Below are 26,164 nucleotides of genomic sequence, written 5' to 3' on the forward strand. Positions count from 1 at the left end.
ATCATGGCGGCCGCTGTGGCGTCGGGGTTCTGGCTCTGTGCTGTGCTGCTTGTCCCTGCGGCCGCGGTCTACGAAGACCAAGTGGGCAAGTTTGACTGGTGCGTACCGGTGACGCTTCTCCAGGAAGTTGGTGTTTGCTTTCTCGGCATCTGTCTCCCTCTTGCTAACCCGAAGGAGATTTGCCAAGGAGCAGAACGAACCCAGACTATAACTTACGGGTGGCTGCGGGTCGGGGATGCTTTAAGGGAGAGGTGAATGAGTGAATGCTGCACCCTGTGCAGAATGAAAATGTGAGCGTCCCTTCTAACGCTATGAAGAGTTTGAAGACGTCAACCCAAGAGCATTATGTTAAGCACGGAGGGAACTCTTTTAAGCCGACCCGAGTATGATTTTGTAGATAGCACCGTACTGGAGGCAGCCCTGTCATCTAGGCACACATGCTTTATGGGTCTTGTTCAGAGGTCACTAGTTCTCTCCTTTCCTGTCATGTCGGATTTCGTGGCTGTCAGGTTTGTGATCTCCTGGGTGTCTGAGGTCAGTAGCCCCCAGCGAACTTTCGCCTTCCTGGAACTAGTTGGTGTCACTTAGACCTCTTAACCTACAAGTTCTAAAGTGAGCCTTTTCTTCTGAGGGACTCTCTGGGGGCAGTGTGGCTTCTCCCTCTCCAAACTTATCAGCCTGACATTTGTTTGCTCTCCCCTTCCTTCAGACCACGCTTATTTCAGATTGAATAAGTATTTGGCCACTTAACCGTTGTGTGCTTCTGGGGGGGGGGGGGGAATTGACAGATAATTAACAATAGTAATTTTTTTTTTTTAAAAAAGCTGTTCATTTTGGGTCCTAGTCCCAACAGTCATTAGCCTTTCTGGGCTTTGGTGGCTCACAACCATCTGTAATGAGATCTGATGCCCTTTTCTGGTGTGTCTGAAGACAGCAACAGTGTACTCCTATACAATAAATAAATAAATAAATTAATAAATAAATAAATCTTAAACCAAACCCCAGAAGCTCCTTTAAAACAAACTAGGCTAAACAACACAGTCATCTAAGCGAGAGATGCAGTCTGAATGCCAGACTTTCTCAGTGTGCCTCATACAGCAGTATTTCTCCATTGCAGCAGCATGCAAGCACCTATGCCCCTGGAAGTCTGTTTGTTGCAGCTAAAAATTAGGCTGAGGACACTTTGGGTGTTGCCTGAGTAGGTAGGTGTTATATTTAGCTGGAAGACTGGTATCCTCTCTCATGTATTTGGTGGCAATTCTCTCCCATCGTCTTTTGCTTCAAGTTCATTGCTGAAATGTTGGGTATGCTTGCAGCTCTTCCTTAGCACGCCTGTCTTCCCTGGGGCGAGGGAGATGTGCTGATGTGAGCCCGCAGTTTGTCTTTGTGCCCTGATGTTCCCTGCACTGGTCCTTAGGAGACAGCAGTATGTTGGCAAGATCAAGTTTGCCTCCTTGGAGTTTTCCCCTGGATCCAAGAAGTTGGTTGTGGCCACGGAGAAGAATGTGATTGCGGCCTTAAATTCTCGGACTGGAGAGATCTGTGAGTGAACTGTGGAGACTAGAGGCTTCGGGGAGGGAGGCTGATACATCCTCGGTTTGCCTTCTTTTTATCTTCTCTAATCTTGTCATCTTTCACTGTGTATATTTGTGGCACTGGCCTTTGTAATTCATTCCCTCAGTCATGAAGGCCCTTAAGATAACACTGCAAAAGCTACATTCTATCCTGTTTTGCAGTAAAAGCTTAAGTGACTACCCTTGAGTTATTCCTGCTGCTGGGATTGTTTGTTAGGTAATGCTGTACAAATGAAGGTCCCAGTCACTCATAGCAATGTCTGACTTTCTTATCTCTCAGTGTGGCGCCATGTTGACAAGGGCACGGCAGAAGGGGCTGTGGATGCCATGCTGGTCCATGGACAAGGTAAGCAGAGCCCTTCCTGGTCTCCACTGTGGGTTCAGCCCCGTCTCCCATTCCTTAATTCTTTGCTTAGTATGGGTCTGTTGAGGAAGGGAGGAGAGGTGCTTCTGACAGTGAAGGAAATAAGGTACCCGGTTAATGTCTGTTTACATCCATGAGCTGGAGGCGGGGTCATGGCGCAGCCCTTGTGAGGCAAGTGAGCTAGTTTTGAAAACGGCAGTAGTCTTTCTCTTTTCCAGATGCAATCACTGTATCCAATGGAGGACGCATCATGCGTTCTTGGGAGACTAACATCGGGGGCCTGAACTGGGAGATAACTCTGGACAGTGGCAGGTAGGGAAGAAGTGGGGCTTCATGGTGGCTGAGTGAAGGGACGTGCAGAGACAACAACTCTGGGCCAACCTTAGGAACCACTGAAGAGACACAGATGCCCATCCTTTAAAGTTTTCTTTTCTTATGTGTATGGGTATTTTGCCCGCTTGTATGTCTGTGGTCCACATGAGTGCAGTCTCTTTGGAGGCCGGAAGAGGGCATTGAATCTCTTAGAACTGGATTACCAGCCAGCTGTGACCCACATGGGTGCTGGGAGTTGGATTTAGGTACATTGGAAGACCAGCCAGTGCCATCTCTCTATCCCAGTACTCCTCCCCCCAACCCCCCTTTTTGAGGCAAGGTCTCTCTAGCTCTGGCTATCTCAGAAATACGTAGATCAGGCTGGCTTTGAACTCAAAGAGATCCCTCTGCCTTTACCTCCCAAGTGCTAGGATGACTCAGATACCTGTCCTTGATTTGCTTGCTATAGCACATGTGTGTTTATTCACTGAGCAAATGAGATTGTGGAAAGAAAATTTATAAATGATTTTCTATGAATTAGGAGGATTTAATTAATTGATCACCTATTAGATGCACGGCTCTGTATTAGACACAATATTTATTCTGTTCTTGACCACTGTGAAATCTTAACATATGGGCTTGTCATGCCATGTTCTAGGTAGAAGAACATACCACAAAGCTTTCCATGTTTCTTACGTCTGTTTGCTTTGCGATAGATCCCACATTGCCCGGGGCCACCTTCACAGTAGCTGTGTAGATGAGGCTGGTTTTGGACTTTGAAGTAATTTTAGTTATTATCATCATGTATGTGTGTCTTGGGGTGACATGTGTGGGAAAGAGCGTGTGCATGGCATGTGATGTAGAGGTTAGTGAACAACTTTGGAGCCAGTTCTCTCTTTCTACTTTTATGTCAGTTCTGGGGATTGAACTTGGGCTGTCAGCCTTGCTCAGCAAGTGCCTTTACCTGCCAAGGCATCTTGACAGTCCTGGCCTTCACCTTCTGACACTCCTGCTTCTACCTTGCAAGGTCTGGGATTGTAGAGCTGCACCAAGATGCCTGGAACTCTGCATTTTAGTTCTCTGTCAGAGAACCGCTTGGACCACTGGCTTATCTTTGCTGAAAATGACTCTGGGGGCTTGTTGGCTTTCACTTATCTGTCTTACCATAGCAGTTCAGTCGGTTAGCATCTGGTGGGCCACAGGTGATGAGAGCATGGTGAATCTGAGACAGCTTTGTCCTCGGGGTCATGTCCAGTTGTGGACATGGTTCTAAGCTTTCAGTGGTAGCATTGGATGATGGGGGCATGCTAGAGGGTTAGTAGGGAGAGGAAGATGTAACCCGTAGGAGATGTGGGGGCTGGAGGGCAGTGTGCCTAAGTGGTTGCAAGGCAGATTCTCAAGTTGGTAGAGCCAGGATCAGGCAGACCTGGCACTGGGACCCAGATCTATTCATTTTCTGACTCAGCAAACTTCAGCAAGCAGCACCAGAGGCAGCAGTGGGGCAGCCACTCCAGCTGCAGCCCTCATCCATACCTGTGCTCAGTTTCCAGGCACTTGGGCTGGTGGGCCTTCAGGAGTCAGTGAGGTACATTGCAGTTCTGAAGAAGACGACCCTCACCCTCCATCACCTCTCCAGTGGGCACCTGAAGTGGGTGGAGCATCTGCCAGAAAGGTAAGTCTATCTCCTCTCAAGTGATAACTACCTTGTCCCAATCCCTACAGTGCTCTATCTCCATGAGGGTGCTTGGCCATGTGTCCTCCTGTTGGCACCACGAGTGGTGTGCTGGTGCGTGTAGGGCTGGGTAGAAAGGCTGTGGTTAAATACTTGGAAGGGTGGAGAAAACTCAAACTGGGGCACGAGAGCTGCCACACAAGGGAGCTGCTCCTGCTCATGCACACGGGGCTCTGGGCCTTCTGGCTGCTTTTTCATAGTCTGATATGTTCTTCATGGTAAGAGTCACAGCTACAGGGCTGGAGAGATGGCTCAGCAGCTAAGAGCACTGACTGCTCTTCCAGAGGTCCTAAGTTCAATTCCCAGCAACCACATGGTGGCTCACAACCGTCTGTAATGGGATCTGATGCTCTCTTCTGATGTGTCTGAAGACAGCTACAGTGTACTCATATACATAAATAAATAATATTTTTTAAAAAATTATACTACAGGGAGGTTTCCAGAGGTCTCGGGTTAGAAACATGAAAGCTCGGAAGGAACAGGGTAGGTAGAGGTAAGGCAGGGATTGGCTTCAGCTACTTGCAATTGTTTCCAAAAGGTTTTCAAAAGGGAAATTGCCAAAGTTAAGGCTGGAGATGGGCTTGGTGGCAGAGCCTGCCTGGCATGCACAGGGCCTTGCATTTGGCTCTGTTTTTTTCTTTTAGGTTTTTAGAGACATAGTTTCTCTGTGTGGCTCTGGCTGTTCCTGGAAGTGACTTTGTAGACCAGGCTGGCCTAGGACTTACAGAGATCTGTCTGCTTCTACATCCCAAGTGCTAGGATTAAAGGCATGAACCACTGTTGCCTGGCCTTCGTTAGGTTCTTAGCCTTACTAAAAAATGGGTCAAATTTCCTGGTTGAGCATGGTGGTGTGTACCACACACACACACACACACACACACACACACACACGCACTTCTGGTTGACCATGGTGGTGTGTACCACACACACACACACTTCTGGTTGAGCATGGTGGTGTGCATCACACACACACACAGACACACACACACAGAGACCTACAGAAAAAAACCACACATGTAGACACACATAAACACACAGACACACATACCCCTAACTCTAGGGGCGAAGCCAAGACATGACGATAACAGGTTCAAGGCCATCTTGGGCTACAGTGAGAGGGTTTTTTTTGTTTTTTGTTTTTTGGTTTTTTTTTTTTTTAAAAGAAAACCAAATCAAAAACAGAAAACAAATAATCCAAATACCCAAAAGTCAGTATCCTAGAGAATTAAGCAAAGCATCCATGAGTCTGGCCTACCTGATGGGCATACCTCCATAGCCTTACTCAGCCATCTGGTGTGGTGCTCACATACACGTGGGCATGTCACATCTGTCACTTAGGAGAAGCTGTCCGTCTGTTTTATATATGTCATAGTAATTTGAACATGTTGATGAGAAATTCAAATTAAAGACAAAAGCTAGACTAGGGGCGGGGCTGGGTAGTGGGGCACCTGCTTAGCATTCCTGAGGCCTTGGGTTTGATCCCTTGCACTGCAAACAGCAACAGCAAAGAACCCGAAAGCAAAGGCTGTGTGAGCCCAAGAACTGCACTCGGGGCTTTCCAGCTAGTGATGTCTCACTGGAAAGTGGCCCCTGGAAAGCTCTAAGGACTCAACTGGCCTTTCTTCTCCCTCTTAGTGACAGCATCCTCTACCAGATGGTGTACTCCTATGGCTCCGGGGTGGTGTGGGCCCTTGGCATCGTTCCCTTCAGCCATGTGAACATCGTCAAGTTTAATGTGGAGGATGGAGAAATTGTCCAGCAGGTACAGAGGGCATCTGGCCCCTTGTGAGTGGGAAGGAGTTGATGGAGGCCTTTGTTTCATGGGCTCCAAGGAACTTGGCAGGGCAGCTGCAAGAGCACCTTGTGTTCCTGATGGCCCGTCTGTTGCTGCCAGCTTGTCCTCAACGTGTGCTTAAGGCACTTTGTTAATAGACAGTGCTCTTCTGGGCTGGCAGAAGAGCTACTCAGATGTAGGCACTGTCTCTTTAAGAGCTTTTAAGGGAGATATGAAAGAATGGGTGTACAGCCTGGAAGAACCCCTGTGACCCCTCAGGCTGTGAGTCTCCTAGGGCTCACTGTGTAGACCAGGCTGGCTGGCAAACTCACAGAGATTCAGGGACCTCTCTGCCTCCCAAGTGCCGGGATTAAAGGTGTGCCACCGTGCTCGGCCAGGCATGTATTTTGGGCTTGAGTCTGTGGGATTCCAGCAGTTACTCTGCTGATTTGCTGCTGCTGCTGATCTTCACGAGTCTGTTGTGAAATCTCTCTACAGGTCAGGGTTTGGACTCCATGGCTGCAGCACCTCACTGGGGCCTGTGGTGTGGTAGATGAGGCTGTCCTGGTATGCCCTGACCCCAGCTCACACTCGCTCCACACTTTAGCCCTGGAGACAGAGTGGGAACTGCAGCAGATCCCCCTGCAGGTGAGAGGCTGCTCTTTCGGTCTGAGATGTCAATTGCTGTAGGACTGAGGAGGGCTGGTAGGGACAAGCAGTGTTTCCCTGTGAGATTGCTCCTGCTTTCCTGAGCTATGGTGGCCTCTGGCTGACCTGTTGTCAGAGACTACAGGCCATGGTGTCTTTTGGGGACCTTGAATAGGAGCTTCTGAAGCCATCTGACCTAGTTCAGAACTGCTCCCTGACAGAGCAGGCCAGACAACCCTGGTCTTGGTGGTCCGGAAGGGGCAAGGTTCTCACCCTTCTTCTTGTCTCCCCTAGTCTCCTGACTTAGAATTTGGAAGTGGATTCCAGCCTCAAGTGCTGCCCACGCAGCCCAGCCCAGTGGCTCCTTCTCGTGCCCAGTTCTTCCTGCAGCTATCCCCGGGCCACTACGCTCTCCTGCACTATCACCATGGTGCCGTGACTCTGCTTAAAAACTTCCCCCAGGTAACTGCAGGCAGAGCGGTTGCTAGGACCAGAAGGGTCTTCTGGGACAAAGCTGGTAGGAGGCAGTGCTTTTGAACCCTGACACATTTGCTCTAAGTCCCACTGGGAGCTGCTGTCTCACTTTCCTCACAGGCTGCACTTGTCAGCTTCGCCACCACAGGGGAGAAGACCGTGGCCGCAGTCATGACCTGTCGTACCGAAGTGGTAAGTCCCATGGGTTACTTATCTCTGTGGGAACTCCGATGGTCGGTGTCAGGGTTCGTCTGCCTGTTCACAGGGGTTGGAGGCTGCAGAGAGATGAGTTCTCATCTCTGCAGCTTTTTACAGAGACTCTCCCTCAATAGGAGCAGCATCCTAAGGTGGCTCCCAGACTGTTATGGGTTCATAGGCTTGTGGGGAAGGCTGTGAGAAGTAAGATTTGCCTTCTGACTATGACGAGGCGAGAGAAGTTTCTGGGAAGTAACCTTTAGGCTGAGGGTTCTCTCATCTCCTTTCTCTAGCAGAAACCTGCCAGTGCTGGAGATAGGTCTGTGGCGAGCTTTCCTGAGACATCTGGTGCACAGGTAGAGTGTGGCATTGGCGGGCAGGTTGTGCCATTGGCTGGTGGGGCAAATCTGGGAACATAGGAGGCCACTCAAGAAAGCCATGATCAAGCCGGGTGGTGGTGGTGCACGCCTTTAATCCCAGCACTTGGGAGGCAGAGGCAGGCAGATTTCTGAGTTCAAGAGTTCGAGGCTAGCCTGGTCTACAGAGTGAGTTCCAGGACAGCCAGGGCTACACACAAAAACCCTGTCTCGAAAAAGCCAAAAAAAAAAAAAAAAAAAAGAAAAAAAGAAAGCCATGATCAACTGAGGCTAGCAGGTCCCCTTGAGTTCTCAGCTTCAGATGGGGTCCAAATACTGTCAGCTAAATGGCCTGTCTTGTCCCTTCTCATGGCAAGATGAGGAGGTAGACTCCAGAGGTCTCTTCATCCTGACTTCCTTCTCTGAGCCTCCGCTTCCCCAGTCCTCTGGGGTCTCTAGCTGGTAGAGCCCGGCAGTGTTCCACAGTACACAGGGTGGCTGTGGGGTCTCACAGGAGGCCTCATATCCCAAGCTTTCCCTTTCTTCATATCTGGGAATTCTGATTCCTGTACATACTGGCTCCCTTCCAAGATGAACATGGTGGTAGCACTGGTTCCTTTCCGAGATGAGCATGGTAGCACTGGCTCCCTTTCAAGATGAACATGGTAGCATTACTTCTTTCTCAAACACACATAGTACTCGTCACACCTGGCCTTCTTATTTTTCTTTTTTTTTTTTTTTTTTTTTTGTCTTTCATGACAAGGTTTCTCTGTTAGCCCTGGCCGCCCTGGAACTCACTGTGTAGAGCAGGTTAGCCTTTGGCCACTGCCCAGTTTCTGGCTCCCTTCTCAGATGCACACTAGTTGTCATCTTGTTCATTTACCTGGCAACCTTGTTTCTGCTGTAGGCTTTAGCTCTTTACTTATCTTTGCACACGTTTTTCTTCGTGCTTATTCCTTCTCTAGGGTGTTTGCGCTGTCTTTTGACACACTTTAGGGACTTTATTGTTGGCCCCTGCTGTGTGTACCTCTAGGACTCTCTGGCTTGCTTCAACCAGACCTACACCATTAACCTGTACTTAGTGGAGACAGGTCGTCGACTACTAGACACTTCGATTTCCTTTAGCCTGGAGCAGAAGGGCACTCGACCTGAGCAGGTAAGACAGCCTTGGCTCTCACAGTCTGATCTGTGGGCTTCATGTCCTTGGGGCTGGGCTACAGCTGTGGCCCTGGATTAGGGCTTTCTAAACAAGGCTCCTAGTTCCTCCATCTACTGCCTGACACTGCTGTTGCTGTTGTTGGTTTAGATTATCTTATGTGTATGAGTGTTTTGATTGCATGTATTATGTGTACCACATGGGCACATGGAGCATTTGATCCCCTGGGGCTGGAGTTACAGACGCTTTTGAGCTGCCCTGTGGTAATAGAATTGAACCTGGGCCCTCTGCAAGAGCAATGAGTGCTCTGACTCTCCAGCCCACTGCTGTTGTTTGCCCAGCTATCGCTGTGTGCCAGGCCCTGCACTTAGCTTTTGTTTATGCATTACTCCATAGGACATCTTGGCAGTCTTGTGGATTGGTTGCTCCTGACCTGGTTTGTGAATGTGCTGGTTGCCCAGGGCATTTTGAGCCATGGAGCTAGTACGACATGTTGCTGGGGTTCACATTCCAGACCAACTCCCTAGATGTACTAATAATCTTACCCAGTGTTCTTCTGGGGACATTGAATTGTGTCCCTCAGCTTCTGGGATAGGGTCTCTTCATTCCTAAAGTGGGAAGTCCTGGCCTGGCATTCTGCTCACCTTGTTGGGTCTAACTGGGGCATGAAGGGATGATAGTCCATCAAACACTTGCTGCTCTTCATGGACACATCAGCGAGAGCCCCAGTTCATTGCTGGCTCTATAGAGTGTGTGCTTCCTTGCCGATGTCCAGATAATCGCTGTATTGTGTAGACATCGAGTCATGCCATGGCCTGGACCTCAGCCGACTCCCAACCCCCTATGAATCTTGAGGTCTAGTACATTGGCACCACTTTGTGTCTTATTGTTGGCTTCTAGCTGTATATCCAGGTATTCTTGAAGAAGGATGACTCGGTGGGCTACCGGGCCTTGGTGCAGACGCAGGACCATGTGCAGCTGTTCCTGCAGCAGCTTGGTAAGTGCCTCGATGCAGCCATGTGTGCCTCCTTTAAGTTCCTATCACTGTGAAAGAGGTGGGCGGGGCTGTGCTCAGGTTCAGGGAAGGTTCAAGCAGAGTGTACCCTGCGAATTTGCTCAGTTCCTTGGGGCATGAATTGAGGTACAGAAGCTTTCTCACTGACTGTTGACCCCAGCCTCATGAGACCTTTTACATAAGACTTGAACTCTGAGCCACCTCTGAGTCTCCTCAGGGCTAGGTAGCCAGGCTGAGTTCTTACAAACTGCTTCCTTGTAGCTGGGAAGGTGGTGGTGTGGAGCCGAGAGGAGTCCCTGGCAGAAGTCGTGTGTCTGGAGATGGTGGATCTCCCCCTGACTGGGGCACAGGCTGAGCTGGAAGGAGAATTTGGCAAGAAGGCAGGTATGAACTAAGGGAGGCGGCTCCAGGGAGGGTTAGCTGGGTTTGTGGCCCTCACTGTGTCCCTGGCTTCAGATGTTCAGAAGGAGTCCTGTGGCCAGTTTCGAGTGCAGCAGCAGCCCCATGGACACACTTTTGCTGAGTCCTTCTAGTGAAAGATCCTGAGGCAAAAATGTCTTTGCTTAGTATAATAGTAGGTGTCATTGCCTGGATACTTAACCATGTCAGGCTCTGTGTCACACACCTTCACCCACTATCTCCAATGCCACAGCTACGTGTGCTTAGAGAGACGTGATGGGAGATAGCCCCAACTCTCTGAGCCAGCAATGACTCTTATCAGTGGTCATCTGATGAGCTTGATTCATTCCTCTCCAGTCCAGTCCTGTCCCCCCCACCCTTCCTTCATCCATTCCTCCAGCTATCCAGCAGGCAGCTGCTGAGGGCATTTTCTGGGTCAGGTACACTGTTAGGTGTTGTGTATTTTCTTAAGCTGAGAATTAACTTAACTTTACTATCTATTTCTGCTGCTGGACCCAGCGATTCAAGGTAAACCTTGCTTTTGCTGCTTGATATGCTTTGCTTGCCCACATGGCTAGCATTTGGTTAGATGTTTTTCTGACTTGCATCAGTGAAACACACACTGTGTATGTGTGGACTGTTCTGCTTGGGACTTGCTGCTCTGTCTCTCTTTGAGTTGTGGTTGGTGGAAAAGAGATGAGGAAAGATTTTTCCCTTAATGAGCACTTCCGATCCACTCCCATTAGTACTACAGATCATATGGTCTGTTCTTCATCACAGGCCTCTGGGTTACATGCCATCTGATAGATGAGGGACCAAAGGCACAAAGTTAAGCACATTTCTCAGGGTCACACAGCAGTAGGCACTGGAGCTGGGATGTTAATTTATGCTGAGACCGTCCTTATCATGGTGTCCTGCACCTGTCACATCTCTGAGGGAGGACACTTTGAGGGAGATTGCCTCACCAGTGGAGTCAGGAGCAAGGGAGAATGATGGCCTTAGGAGTAGGTTGCAGAAAGGGATGCTGGGAACAGGTTAGCCAAGTAAAGTGAAGTAATGGGAGACGGAAGCACCATTCACTCTTACACCTGCTCCCGCTGCATCCGAGGCCCACACTTCTCTGCCTTCCCTTAGTTGTCCCAGCATGGCTACATCCTGCATGGCTGATTCTTACCTCTTAGTTTATTACAAGTTTCTAGGTAGGTGCAGTCCTAAGAGCCAGGTAAAGAGCCTTTGGAAGATTCTGCATGGCTGTACCAGAGTGTGGGACTGCTGGCATCTTAAGCAGACTGCCTGGAGTGGGACCAACTAGTAGGTCCCTGCTGGGAAAGCACACACCTTGTTGCTGGACTCCTAGTCTGATGGAGTGCCTTCCTTCTTCCCTGACACCAGATGGCTTGCTGGGAATGTTCCTGAAACGCCTGTCGTCCCAGCTCATCCTGCTCCAGGCTTGGACTTCCCACCTCTGGAAAATGTTCTACGATGCGCGGAAGCCCCGAAGCCAGATTAAGAATGAGATCAACATCGACACGTTGGCTAGAGATGAGTTCAACCTGCAGAAAATGATGGTGATGGTAACAGCATCAGGCAAGGTGAGCACTGGAGCCTGAGGGAGCAATCCATTGGTGCAGGCGCAGGTGCAGGCACAGGCAGGAGGCTTGCTCTGTTCCAGTTTGTGAGGATAGAACTGGTTCTTAAGTTTTTTCCTGTCACGAGTCAGTATTTGTTTTTCTTGCAGCTCTTTGGCATTGAGAGCAGCTCTGGCACCATTCTGTGGAAACAGTATCTGCCCAGTGTTAAGCCAGACTCGTCCTTTAAGCTGATGGTCCAGAGGACTACTGCCCATTTCCCCCACCCACCCCAGTGCACGCTGCTGGTGAAGGACAAGGTGAGGCCAGCCACACAGCCACGGTGTGCTGCCTGTTGCATATTTCACTGCTGAAATTTCTCCCATGTTTTGGGCATTCCATGAGAAGCTCTTGGTTTGGAGGTCTTGGTTTTGCCAATTTCTGGCCTGGGTGGAGGAACCATACATCTGTGATATGGAACTGGCTAGGAACCAGATCCACCTTCACCAGCCCTTTTCCTTAGGAGTTAGGCTGTCCCTGGTAGCTGAGTGTCTGTTTTCTCTCTGTGAGAAAGCAGGCTATTATATAATCACAAAGCTATTATGATTTCTCCCTCCAGAATTTGAATGGATTTTTGTGGGTCTGTTCTAGCTGTACTGTGGGGTAGGTAGGGTTTGGTAGATATTCTTTTGTACCCAGCAGTCATTGGATGGTTGAGTTATGCTTGACTTGGTTTGGAGAGCACATGGTCTCACTATATAGCCCTGATTAGCCTGAAACTAGCTATGTAGACCAAGTGGCTTCAAACTTAGAGAGATATGAAGATGCTAGGATTGAAGGCATGTACCACTCATGTGCCACTCAAATCAGTAGACGTTGATTTGCTCTTTGGCATGCTCAGTTCTTAGCTAGACTTGGAGCTGGAAGAAGTCCAGCCTTTTCCCTTTTCACATCAGCCTAGGGGACCTGTCATCTTTGGCTAAGATTTTACCCTTCATGAAGATGGCCGAAAGCAGGGGTCCTCATGGTTTAGTCCTGAGCATCCCAGGCTCACCTGTAGGGTGTTGCTCCCTCTGTGGTGGAACCTAACGCTTTCCTTCCCATTGCAGGAAACAGGAATGAGCTCTCTGTTTGTCTTCAACCCCATTTTTGGCAAGTGGAGCCAGGTAGCTCCCCCAGTGCTGAAGCGCCCCATCTTGCAGTCACTGCTTCTCCCAGTCATGGATCAAGACTATGCCAAGGTGTTGCTGTTGGTGGATGATGAATACAAGGTACTTGTCTTGTGGGGAATGGACTCTTCCATGTGGAGCTGGCCGTGGGGTGGGATGCTGGGACCGAGGTTGCCCACATACCAGACAGCCTGTTTGTTGTCAGGCCACCATCAGCAACCGGACTGCCCCTGTGAGCGTCTGGGTTCCTAAGGTGCTCACCACCACACCTGGCCATGTTTTTTTATTACTTGAATTATGTGTTTTTATGTGTACTTCAGGTGCAGGTAGCTGCACAGGCTGGAAACATCAGATCCCCTAGTGCTGGAGCTATAGGTGGTTGTAAGTCTCCTGATGTGGGTACTAGGAATTAAACTCATGTCCTCTGGAAGAACAGTACGTGATTTTAACCACTGAGCTAACTCTCCAGCCCCCAGCACTGAGGTTCTTAACAGAGCCATATTTAAGCCTTAAATAAGTCCAGTGACTTGTTTTATGATTTACTGCTTTATGCTTAAAGCTTTTTTTTTAGTGGGCAAGCACTAATGGCTCTTGAGAAATGGGCTTCAAGGTTTTTGAACTTGAATTTAACTCTCCTGGGTTTTTCCAGGTCACAGCCTTCCCAGCTACTCGGAATGTCTTGCGACAGCTACATGAACTTGCCCCCTCTATCTTCTTCTACTTGGTGGATGCAGAGCAGGGGCGGCTCAGCGGGTATCGGCTTCGCAAGGTAGGGAAGGGGAGGCTCTGGGGATTTCCTGTTGTTTGTTTAAAGAATGGCCCTGATGCCCAATTCACATGCACCCAGTTGTTGATGCTGGGTGGGCTGCTGCTGTGTGGACATGGCCCTCAGTGCTTCAGAGTTGGTGGTACAGATCCTGTAGCCCAGGAAGGGTGTGTCGTTCTGCTCAGAGAAGGGAGGCAGGTCTGAGTAGGTCTGAGCAGGTCTGAGCAGGTATACAGAAGTGATGCTGTTGACCACACTGCAGCAGTCATGTGCCTTGGCCTCTTTCCAGAAATGCATCAGTTGGCTCTGAAGGGGTTCAGCCTTTGCCAGTATCCATGCATGCTGGCCTTGGAGTTTACAAAGAGCTGCACTTGGCCTTGGTAGCAGGGCTGTCTAGAAGGAACTTTGTGTGGTGTTTGGTCACCAGAGAGCCCTCCTCTTCTGTCCTTTAACATGTTTTGAGAGTGAGAACAGAGATGAAGAGCTTAGTCCCAGCTGCAGGCTTAGTAGTTCAGCTTTACTATTGCTACCTTTGAGGTCTAGAACATTCTCTGTCTGCAGCCTTGTTTTCAAGTGTATACAGTAAGACAATGAGGACGGCAGGTGAAGGTGTATACTCTCAAGCGTGACAGTCCGAGCTCTATCCTTTAGACCCACGTGTTGGAAGGAGGAAACTAATGCCCACAGGGTGTTCTCTGATCTCTACCTATATACACTTGCAGACAGATAGATGTATGGATGGATGGATGGATGATAGATAGACAGACAGACAGACAGACAGATAGATAGAGGAAGGAAAGATGCTAAAGCAGGGAGCTGGGAATATAGCTCAATCCACAATCCCAGAGCTCACAAGCTGAGACAAGAGGATTCCCAAGAGTTCAAGAGCAGCCTGAACTCCACAGTGAGATCCTGACTCAAAATAACAAATAGGTGACTAGGGTTTGAAGCAGATAAGACGTTGAGAACGCAAGTGAATACAGATCAGTTCCCTGCGTTAGAAACAATTTCATGAGACACGTGGGTGCGTGTGTCCCTGCAGCTATGGTTACAGTATTACCAACAGACAGCAAACGGTTGTCAGGGACAGCTGGGAATGGGGTGGATAGATGTGTATGTGTCGCTCATAACAGGGTCTCTGTGTAACCCTGGCTGTCCTGGAACTCATGAGGTCGTCCAGCCTGGGCTTGACCTCACAGAGCTCTGCATGTCAGGGGAAATTATCAGTGGGCCTTATACCCTTCACCATGACAGTGGGTTTACAGGTTACTCATTTTTTGCTATTCCTTTTATCTTTATTTACACGTGCATGGTTTTTCATGTGTTTATATTTGTGCACCATGGAAGGTCAGAAAAGTGTGTCGGGTCACCTGGACCTGGAGTCACAGGTGGCTGAGTTGTTATGTGGATGCTGGGAAACAAACCCAGGTCCTCTGCAACAGCAGCCAGGGTTCCTCACCATTGAGCCGTCTCCCCAGCCCCTCTAATATTTTTAATAAAAATATTATTAATAAGGACTGGAGAGATGGCTCAGTGGTGAGTCATTATTTGAACCAAGGTTGTTCTTCTAGAGGACCCAGGTTTGGCTCCTAACACCATGTCCGGCGTTGCCTGTATCTCTAGCTCCTGGGAACTCAGTGTTCTCTTCCTGCATCCACTGGCGCCTACACACATGTGCCCTACACACGTGTGCCCTTTCACCCGTGCCCTTACACACATGTGCCCTTATATACACATAATTAAAAATAACAGTAAGAGCCAACGAGGTAGCTCCAAGGTCGAGAGCACTCGTTCCTGTGAAGGACCTGGGTCATTCCCAGCACCCACATGGAGGCCACAACAGTCCGAACTGCTGTCACAAGGGTCCTCTAAGGGGACGAGGCTTGCAGGTCTGCAGTCCTCCTGTTCTGCTTCCTGAGCTCTGGGATTGTCAGTCAGGCTATAGTTCCAGGTCCCTGCCTTAGCATCCTTCTTATTTTCTCAATTAAAGAAATTTCTTCTGTGTGAGTGTAGGGAGGCTGAACTCTGGTTGTCATACTTGGCAGCAAGCACCTTTACCAGCTGAGCCATCTTACCAGGGCTAGTATCTTCCTTTTTCTTTGTTTGAGTCACGCTCTCACTGTGTAGTCCTGCCTAGCTGGTGTGGCACTCAGAATGCAGACAAGGTATATGTTTATTATTCAGAGACTTTCAAACTTCTTCACAGCCTTCCTTTTGTGTGTGTGTGTGTATGTGTTTGTGAGGGTGTAAGTGCACATATAGACGTATGCAGAGTGGTCAGAGGACAGCTTTGGCTGTCATTTCTCAGGTGCTGCTTTTCTTTGTGGGGTCTCTCACTGGGCTGGAGCTCACCAAATGTACTAGGCTGGCTGGTGAGTGAGCCTCAGTGATCCTTCTGGCTCCACCTTCCCAGTGCTGGGATTGTAAGTGCAGCCACCACCTCAAACTCAGTGAGCATTTCACTGACTTACTGACGCAGGCAGCTTGAGCTGTGTCTGTTCCTGGTCCCGCCTCTGACTGGCCCTGGCCTAGCTCTGTATCACAAGCACTCTTGCTCTTCCCTAGGATCTCACTACAGAGCTGAGTTGGGAGCTGACTATTCCTCCAGAAGTGCAGCGGGTCGTCGAGGTGAAGGGGAAGCGCAGCAGCGAGCACGTGCACTCGCAGGGCCGGGTGATGGGCGATCGCAGTGTGCTCTACAAGGTAGGATGCAGCACCCTGGGTGGTCTGGAACTCACCATGGAGACCAGGCAATCCTTGAACTCACAGGGAGCACCCTGCCTCTGACTCCTGTGTGCTGATATTTAAGTCATGGACTACCATGCCCTGCTTATATTCTTAATAAGTATCATATTACATCACATCATTGTGTTATATTATTACATTAGTTTGTATATGTGGGGACGGGGCGTGTACTATGGCATTTGTGTGGAGGTACTGTGTATGTATTCAGGGCTAGGCATGCTAGGAAAAGTACTCTGCCATCAAGCTATGTGCCTAGCCTTACATGTATACCTTCCTCCTCAGGATCTGGGCATTGCATGAGCTATTATCTTCTCTCACTGCTCACTCTGTAGTACTTCTCATTAGATGACAGTTTTATTAATAGTACAGGTAGGACTACAGTCTTCTGGGGTTAAAGGCTAATCAGGCCATCAGAAATTTCACAGAGGTTTTGTGACATTTTGTGGGCTGCAAACTGTAGCCCTTATAAGAGTGTGGCACACTTAAATTCTCACTTAGGAGGCTGAGGCAGGAAGATTGTAAACCTATGGGCAGTTTAGACTACATAATGATACTCAAAACATGGTGGTGAGCTACATGCCTTAGCAGGTGGCTCAGCAGACAAAGGGTCTTGCACCTGTGTTTGATCCTCAGAGCCCACATAGTGGAGGGAAAAATGGCTGCATCATAGGCTTTCTGAGACAACTAAGGGATATACTCAGCATTCAGTGTGGCCCCAGTCCTTGTTGAGAAACTGCATAGGGAGCTGTTTGGCGCAGCAGTGCTGGGTCATCTGCCAGGCTGCTGACTCCATATTGGCCTCAGGCCCCAGGGCTCACAGAACCAAGTACATGACATGCTACCGTGGCTCCTAAACTTTGTTGCTATGGTTTCTCTCCCCAGAGTCTGAACCCCAACTTGCTGGCTGTGGTGACAGAGAGCACGGATGTCCACCACGAGCGCACCTTTATTGGCATCTTCCTCATTGATGGTGTCACTGGCCGTATCATCCACTCCTCCGTGCAGAAGAAGGCTAGGGGCCCTGTCCACCTTGTGCATTCAGAGAACTGGGTGGTGGTAAGGACTCACTGCCGGGGACACAGAGCAGCTCAGTAGGTCCCTGAGTCTATGTCCTTTCCAGAAACAGTTGCTACTTTGTGCTTTCTTAATTCCAGCCCCTGGTAGGTAGCACAGGTTAGACGGGAGGCCTGGAGTCAGGGCTGACTGCTCCGGCTGTTCCACTCTTCCCATTGACTGTAGACCCTTGAACTGATCTTGTGAGCTTTCTGGTTGCGCTGTGAAATAAGGAGAATGGTGGTCTCCTCGGGCTTAACTCAGTACAGTGTACCTCATAAACACCCAGAGGTTGGTTGCTGTTACCAGAGAGCAGTGTCAATTCCTGTGTCATGGACAACTGTGGACAACCTAGACAAAGTTGTTAGTAATGGAAGTTAGTAAGACTGCAACAAGGAAGAGGAGCAGAGAGCAGCGGGGGTCTTTCCCTCGCTGGCCTGCAGTTGTTGAGAACGGCTGGCCTGCAGCTGTTGAGAACGGCATTCCCTTTCTAGGTGATCCCATACTAAACCCAGATTGTCTCCCCTTCTGCTCACAGTACCAGTACTGGAATTCTAAGGCTCGGCGCAATGAGCTGACCGCCCTGGAGCTCTATGAGGGCACTGAGCAGTACAATGCCACTGCCTTCAGCTCCCTAGATCGACCCCAGCTGCCCCAGGTCCTCCAGCAGTCCTACATCTTCCCCTCCTCCATCAGTGCCATGGAAGCTACCATCACCGAGCGGGGCATCACCAGCCGGCACTTGCTCAGTGAGTGTTGGACGCACAGCTTCAGCTGAAGTGAGGCTGTGTTGTGAGGATGCTCTGTTTCTGCTTGCTTAGTTCAGCTCTGCCTGCCTTTGCTTAGTCCTGGGTTTCATGAACCACTTCCTTGCTTTGGTGCTTTCTCCCATCCCCAATTGAGAAACCCATCTTCAGTGTCATTTATTTTAGCTACATACGTTATTTTAGGTTAGTATTCAAAATAATGGGTTTCCCTTAGGCATTCTCATAGAGCTATGTTGTTCTTCTTTGTTGTTCTTTATGCCCTTCCCCTCTGCTGGTCACTTCCCTCCCTCTACAGTGTCCTCCTTGGACTTCCCCAGGCTCTCTCATCCACCCACCAGCTCTTCCTTTTCTTCATGGTCCTCTTTCTACTTTTATGACCTCAGAACACACACACACACACACACACACACACACACACACACACACACACACGAGAGAGAGAGAGAGAGAGAGAGAGAGAGAGAGAGAGAGAGAGAGAGAGAGAGAATGAGTGAGTGAGTGGAACTTGTCTTTCTGTGACTGAGTCTTCATGTCATTCTTTGTTGCTGAGACAGGATCTCATATTGCCCAAGGTAGCCTCAAACTCTCAGTCCTCTTGCCTCCACCTTGTGAATGCCCAGCATCCTGATTATTTTTCGTTGTTTTTGAGATAGAGTCTCTACACATAGCCCTGGCTGTGCTGGAATTCACTATGTAGACGCTGCATTGAATCCCAGTGATCCTCTCTCTGCCTCCCAAGCGCTGGACTAAAAGTGTGTACCACTATGCCTAGTTCTGATGATGTTTTAACTTCCTAATTTATTTTATGTGTATAGGTGTTTTGCACATATCTGTGTTCCACTTCTATGCCTGGTGCTCAGGGGGGCCAGAAGAGGGCACTGGATTCACTGGAATGGAAGTCACAAGTAGTTGTGGGCTGCCACGTGGAGTTGAGACTCAAGCCCTGGTCCCGGAAGGACGCTAGTGCTCTAGCCACTGAGTGATCTCCCCAGTGCTCCTCCAACTCCCTCGTCATTCTTTTTTTTTGTTTTTTTTTTTTTTGGTTTTTCGAGACAGGGTTTCTCTGTGTAGCCCTGGCTGTCCTGGAACTCACTCTGTAGACCAGGCTGGCCTCGAACTCAGAAATCCGCCTGCCTCTGCCTCCCAAGTGCTGGGATTAAAGGCGTGCGCCACCACCGCCCGGCTTCTTTTTTTTTTTTTTAAAGATTTATTTATTTTATGTATATGAGTACACTGTCGCTCTTTTCAGACACACCAGAAGGGGACATCGGATCCCATTACAGGTGGTTGTGAGCCACCATGTGGCTGCTGGGAATTGAACTCAGGACCTCTAGGAGAGTAGTCAGTGCTCTTAACCACTGAGCCAGCCCCTGCCCCATGTCATTCCTAACATAGCCTGTGCAGACTTGTGTGGAAATGAGAGCTCACTCGGTAGAGTCTGGGATTAAGACTCAGTGGGAAACTAACAGGCTCCTGCTCAGGTTTACCCAAGATGCTTGGGGCTCTGAGCTTCTGCAGGCACCTAGTGTTACTTGTTGTGAAGCAGGAGGGCTAGCTCTGGACATTACAGGACCTTTTACCACCGTTATGAAACTGCTGTTGTCCAGTGCTTGCTCCTCTGCATTCCTGGGTACATTACCCCGCAGCCCACATGGCCTCAGGTTAACTAGACTGTGTGAAGAACCCAGTGTCTTCACGTCAGGCACAGTCACCCATGTCCATGTATATTAGTGCTTTAGTGTTTCCAGGGGTTTCATTTTGTTTTTGATTATTTAGCGGGGCCTTTGTGACCTGTTTTTTTTCTTAACTTTAAACTCTTTATTGTAAACCTCTATGTAACTGGCCTTATCCAGGATTCGGTAAATGTGACTCTTCATCTCTTCCCATGCAGTTGGGCTGCCTTCTGGAGCAATCCTTTCCCTCCCCAAGGCCTTGCTGGATCCCCGGCGCCCAGAGATCCCAACAGAACAAAGCAGGTGAGACAGTTGTGGGCACAAGGCTCTGACTGTCAGGACTGAATCTAGTTCAATGCTAGTGCTCAGTCTGCCATGCTAGGGCCCTGCCTCTTGGAGCTGATGTTTGGGTGGGAAATGACATTTAGTAACAAGCTAAGTGAATGGTGTTGCTTACTGGTAAATACTAAGAAGGAAAAGGAGTCCAGGAAGCTGTGAGGGTGTCAGGGATGTGTGTGGTAGAATTTGAGATGGGGCTCTGGGAACTTCCTTGGGAAAGGTGATCTGAAGGTGGTTGGTTGGTGTAAGTTCTTGCTGTATGGATATCCTGGAATGTTCCAGGCAGAAGAAACAGCACTACAGCCCAGGAGTCATGCCTGTTGAGTCTGAAGGTTGGAGTAGTGAAAGGTGAAGATATAGGAAGGGAAGCAGGTGAAGAGGGGAAGCCTAGAGTTTCTGAATCTCTGCCTGTCTACTCCCCTGTATCCTAAAGTCTTCTCCCTTAGGGAAACCCAGAAAGGCAGGCAGTGGGAGGAACAGAGAATAGCTTGAAGAAAGAGACAGGGTGGAGCTAGAAGAACCAACCCTGTACCATTTCTGAGGATGAACCAGACTGAGACAGTTGTGTGAAGAGCAGGAGTTGCCCGTGGTTCATTGTGTTGGTTTGAAAATGGCCTGACTTTCTTCTTCTGGTGTGCAGTGCTGGCCATCTGTGTGATGTTTTCTTTGTTTGGTTTTTGAGACAGGATCTCACCATAGCACAGGCTGGCCTGGAAATCACTATAGCCAAAGCTGGCCTGGAACTTTGAACTTGAAACAGTCCTCCTGTCTCAGCTTCCTAAGTGCTAGGAATTATAGGTGTATGCTCCATGCTTGGCTTATGTTATGTGTTCTTACCAAATTTAGAACAACTTAGGAGTCTGGTACTTAACCTTACTCTCCAACCAGCCTTCCTTACAGCCCTTCCGTGCTCACTCAGCTGCCGTGTTTGTAAAAACCTGACTGAAGTAGGCCTCAGAGTAGATTCCAGTTTAGTGTGTGTCCTGGGACCTGGGTTCCAGGAAGGACAGCCAAGAAAGAGATCCCTTTACAGCAACTTTCGAGCCCCTGTCCCTGCCCGTGTTTTGCAGAGAAGAGAACCTGATCCCGTATTCTCCGGATGTCCAGGTCCATGCAGAGCGATTCATCAACTATAACCAGACAGTCTCTCGAATGCGAGGCATCTATACAGCGCCCTCAGGCCTGGAGTCTACTTGTTTGGTGAGCGGCCCCATGTGGCATCTGCAGAGGTGGCCTTGTGCCTTGAGGATCCCATCTCATTGGCTCACTGGCTGTCTTTATTTCCCAGTTCTCATTTTAGCTGTCTTTCAGGTTGTGGCCTACGGTCTGGATATTTACCAAACTCGAGTTTACCCGTCCAAGCAGTTTGATGTCCTGAAAGATGACTACGACTATGTGCTCATCAGCAGTGTCCTTTTTGGTCTGGTTTTTGCCACCATGATCACAAAGAGGCTGGCACAGGTGAAACTCCTCAATCGGGCCTGGCGGTAAAATGGGAGCATCCTACCAGAGTGGTGCCTTGGTGCAGAGGGACAGCTAAGGAGATATGGCCATGGACTGTTGGATTGTTGAGGTTGGGCTGGGTTCTTGCCTCACTTAAGCTGGGAGAAGAAGATGCACCTTCATATAGAACTGCTTCGGGAATACAGTGATGAACAGTCCCTGTGGGTCAGATATCCACCTCAGCGAGGGTCTCCACGCATCTGATCCACTGCTCTGGTTTCTTTATGTGCCCATCAAGGGATGCTGTGGGTTTTTTGTTTTTCTTTTTGTTTTTTCCTTTCATGAGACCTCTGGTTTCTTTCTCCTGAGGCTGTTTAAATTGACTTTAGTTAGCCTCCTGTGTTTCCAGTCTTACTAGTCTCTGCCTCTTGCTGTCAAGCCTGATGGGTCAGCTCTGCCTTTAAGGTGTGCTTGGCTGCCTGACTGATGGGGTGCATGCAGGAGCCATTCTCAGCCAAGGTCTGAGGACTTCTGAAGAGAAGTTGGAGGATCCATACATGGAGTGAGAACTAATTTTAATCAAGCTTTCATTCCATGCCACCATTATTTTCAGCCTATCAAAGCCAAGCATATAACAGTAATTTGGTTTTTCACCCACAACCTGTGCTTTTCTTCTGAGCTATAGCAAACCTTTAATCCTTCCTCTCTCTCTCTCTGTCTCTCTCTGTCTCTCTCTCTCTTGGTTTTGGTTTTTGGACACAGGGGTTCTCTGTGTAACTCTGGCTGTCCTGAAACTCCTTCTGTAGACCAGGCTAGTCTTGAACTCACAGAGATCTGCCTGCCTTTGCTTCCTGAGTGCTGGGGTTAAAGGTGTGTGCCAACACCTGCCTTAGGGCTTAAGGCCTTTTAAAGCTACCAGATTGTCTGAGCCTTGGTGAGACCTTGAGGTCCCAGTACATCATAACTCATCATCCCTACAGGCACCTCTAGACATAGTCCAGCTGGAGGAAAGGGTCTTTGTTAAAACTTTATTTATTCTTAATTTAGGCTTTTGTTTTTTTGGTTTTTTTGAGACAGAGTTTTGCCCAGTAGCCCAGGCTGGCCTGGCCTCAAACTTGAAATTCTCCTGTCTTAGCCTCCTAGTGTTGGGATTGCAGGTGTTTGCCATCATGTTTGGTAGTGGGCAAGTTTTAAATTTCATTGGTATAATTTTCTATGTGGCATTAGGGATAGAATCCATGGTCTCTCATGCCAGGCAAGTTCTCTGCACTGAACTCTCCATAATGTGAGCCATGAAGACTATTACTTTTCTTAAGTAGGTTTTTTTGTTTTGTTTTGTTTTGTTTTTGATTTTCGATTTTTGATTTTTTTTTTTTTTTGATTTTCTGTGTAGCCCTGGCTGTCCTGGAACTCACTCTGTAGACCAGGCTGGCCTCGAACTCAGAAATCCGCCTGCCTCTGCCTCCCAAGTGTTGGGACTAAAGGCGTGCGCCACCACTGCCTGGCTTCTTAAGTAGTTTTAAAATTTTAATAATTTAAGATTTTGAGAGGCTACAAGGAGGATGCTGGGACTCAAAGCCAGGGTCCATGTGTGTTAGTGACACTCTACTTCTACTACTGAGCTAGAGCCTCAACACATCTAACCTTTTTACTTATTGAGACAAGGTCTCACTACGTAGCCCTGGCTGGGCTAGAACTAGCTATATAGACCAGGGCTGGGTTTCTGTTTGGAGTGTGTGCACTCCTGTCTGGGCTCCTGTGGGGTGTGTGTGTGTGTGTGTGTGTGTGTGTGTGTGCATGCACTCCTGACTGGGCTTCTGTATAGGGCGTGTGCACTCCTGTCTGGGCTTCTGTATGTTGTATAGAAAGAACCCCCAGTTTGACTTTGCCTGTGAACTTGGGGACTGATTGTTCTTTTGAGAAGAAGGGAAGGCAATGAGTTGACCACACTCCCTGGAATAAAGCTGATGAGCAATGGCTCTGGCCTCAGCTTGGTTTTGTGTCTTCAGAGTTCACTTCTAGGCTACTTTTGCATCCAAATGGGGAAAAAAAGAAAAGCCAGATGTGGAGGCATACCTCTATAATAGCAGTACCTGAGAAGTGGAGGAGGGAGGGTCAGAAGTTGAAGTGTGTAGTTGAAGGTCATCTTCAGCTACATACTCAGCCTAGGCTATGAGAGACAGTGGTTAAGAGTACCTGCTGCTTTTTCAGTTCAGTTCCCAGTACCCACACTGGGTGCCTCACAAACACCTGTAACTCCACCTCCAGGAGATTCAGCATCCCCTCCTGCCCTCTGAGTGTATGCATATTCACACACATAATAACTTTTTAAAAAAAAATTAGGAAAAAATAGACTTATGTAGGTCAATATGCCAACATCTTTGTCAGTGATAGATACCCAGTTTCCCCTCCTGGGTTAGTGAGCATCTGACACTTCCAATGACAGTCCCTGCCTAGACTGTTGGCTTTGTGAAAAGCGACCTGGAAGGAGGCATTGGGACCCATTATACTTTTCTGCTCTTTTTCTAGTCTCACCTTGTGAATCTGGCTGGCCTGAATGCAGAGATGTGCTTGGATTAAAGGCATATGCCACTATACCTCACCTGCTCTAGTCTTCAGAGTAGCTGGACTTTTGTGTAAGATAGATGAGTGACTCTCACCACGCTGTCCTGTTGTTGTTTTTTATTTTTATGAGTGTTTTCCCTGCATCTGTGTGAGTGTCTGGTGCCCATGGAGGCCAGAAGATGCTTGATCCCTTGGAACTGGAGTTAGGGACAATTGTGAGCCACCAGTCCCAGGAATTGAACTCAGCCCTCTGGAGGAACTGAAAGATGTGTCTCGCCTCTTATAGCATCTGCTGTGTTGCTGTGTTTCTACAGTACAGTTAGTCTGCAAGACTGTTTTTCCTATGTCCATGCCAGACTCTTAAAGGGCTAATAGTCAGGAAGTGACCCGCCCTTTATAGAACTCTCGGTATTTCACCTTTTTTTTTTTTTTTTTTTTGGTTTTTCGAGACAGGGTTTCTCTGTGTAGCTCTGGCTGTGCCTTGAACTCAGAAATCTGCCTGCCTCTGCCTCCCAAGTGCTGGGATTAAAGGCGTGTGCCACCACCGCCCGGCTTGGTATTTCACCTTTTAACCTTTACCATGTCACCAAAGCTGCTCAGAGCAGCTGATTGAAATAGCTAAGGCCTGAGTGAAGTCTTAACTTTTCTCCTAAGTCTTCATTTTCCTTTATTAGTATTCTTTTATATTGTTTCTCTGTATAGCTCTGGCTTTCCTGGAACACCCTGTATAAACCAAGCTGGCTTTGAACTTAAAAAAGCTCTGCCTGCCTCTGCCTTCTGAGCCTTAAGATTAAAATGTGGGCCACCATCCCTGGCTTCCTGTTATCTTTATTTATGTGTACATTGTCTTTTGCCTACGTGTATGTGTGTGTACCATGTGCATGTTTGGTGCCAAAAGATCCAGGGCAGGGCATCAGACTCCTGGGACTGCAGTATAGTTAGAGTGGGCATGTGGTGCTGGAAGCTGAAACTGGGCCCTCTGAAAGAGCCCTTTTCCTAACTCCCTTAGCATTTGTTCTTATTTATGTGTATGTGTGTGCCTCAGGCTGGGTTTGGGGAAAGGCCCAAAGAGGGTGTTCGATTCCTTTGAGCTAGAGTTACTGGTAGCTGTGAGTATAGGTGCTGGATCTGAACCGTAGGTTCAGAAGAGCAGCCTGTACTCTTAACTGTTCAACCATCTCTCTAGCCCTACAATTAATTTTAAATTTTCTGATCATTTCCCCAGCCTCTCAGAGTTAAAAGTCCTTCATTTTTAGTTCATAAAATATTTTATGAAAAGTAATATTACTTTTCTGGAAAGTACTATCTTACTTTTTAGATTGGTATATTGTTGAAACTTGTGCTTCATCTAAACTGCTTTTCAGCGTTACTCAGATTTATGTATGTTATTTTTTTTGAGACAGAGTCTTGTATATTACTGACAGGCTTTAATTTGCTATGCAGACCAGACTGGTCTTGAGTGTGTGGTAATTCTCTGTCTCCCCAGGGATTGCATTACCAAGCATTTATGTGCATATGTGTGTGGGGGGGGAGGGTATGTGAATGGAGGTTCCTATAGAGTCCAGAAGAGGACAGCAGATCCGTTGGAACTGGAGTTACAGTCCTAGCAGTTAGACCTGGGTGGTAAGAATGGAACTGTTAAGTCATCTCTTGAACTCCTCAAACTTACAATATAGATGTTATCCCAAGAAACCTCCATTACTAAATTATGTACTTGAAAAGGAAGATGTTTATTTCGAGTGCCTTCTTGACATCCAAAAGCCAGAAATATTAGACTTGTGATGACTGGATGTGGTGTAGCACACCTATGATCTCAGCACTTTGGGAGGCTGAAGCAGGATGATTGTGTAGAGTTCCATGGCAGCCTGGGCTAGAGTGGAAATGCCCGAATAAGATCACCCCCCCACTTCCAGATGGAACTATAAACCGGTGTGGACACCCACACCTGTAATTCCACTGGAGGTGAAGATAGAAAGATTGCTGAAATCAACGGTCAATCCTAATAGGGGCCCTGCGATGGCTACCGACTAATGCCTATGCTCTGGAGCCTTGGAAGGAAGGTTCGCAGACAATTTGG

The 26,164-nt window shown here is 48.4% G+C and overlaps 1 protein-coding gene across 3 annotated transcripts; it reads left to right on the forward strand.

The window, feature by feature from the left end:
- The first annotated feature begins 3 nt into the window (after positions 1 to 3).
- Emc1 (ER membrane protein complex subunit 1) lies at positions 4 to 24,895 on the forward strand. Of its 3 annotated transcripts, XM_028753984.1 has the most exons (24): positions 4 to 98; positions 1,418 to 1,542; positions 1,855 to 1,920; positions 2,157 to 2,250; positions 3,794 to 3,922; positions 5,618 to 5,744; positions 6,255 to 6,404; positions 6,699 to 6,866; positions 6,999 to 7,070; positions 7,367 to 7,429; positions 8,463 to 8,585; positions 9,486 to 9,582; positions 9,862 to 9,984; positions 11,392 to 11,591; positions 11,738 to 11,887; positions 12,677 to 12,838; positions 13,386 to 13,505; positions 16,068 to 16,205; positions 17,130 to 17,303; positions 17,839 to 18,049; positions 19,959 to 20,043; positions 21,150 to 21,279; positions 21,391 to 21,540; positions 24,052 to 24,895. In XM_028753984.1, exons 1-24 carry the CDS (start codon positions 4 to 6, stop codon positions 24,100 to 24,102), a joined length of 3,003 nt encoding a protein of 1,000 aa, XP_028609817.1. In that variant the 3' UTR covers positions 24,103 to 24,895. The 3 variants fall into 3 exon arrangements, with proteins under 3 accessions (XP_028609817.1, XP_028609818.1, XP_028609819.1); XM_028753985.1 differs by lacking the exon at positions 24,052 to 24,895 and having other exon boundaries at positions 21,391 to 22,936; XM_028753986.1 differs by lacking the exon at positions 24,052 to 24,895 and having other exon boundaries at positions 7,370 to 7,429; positions 21,391 to 22,936.
- Positions 24,896 to 26,164: the final 1,269 nt, after the last annotated feature.

The sequence above is a fragment of the Grammomys surdaster genome, unplaced genomic scaffold (assembly GCF_004785775.1).
Source record: "Grammomys surdaster isolate TR1022 unplaced genomic scaffold, NIH_TR_1.0 125977, whole genome shotgun sequence".
Lineage (NCBI taxonomy): Eukaryota > Metazoa > Chordata > Mammalia > Rodentia > Muridae > Grammomys > Grammomys surdaster.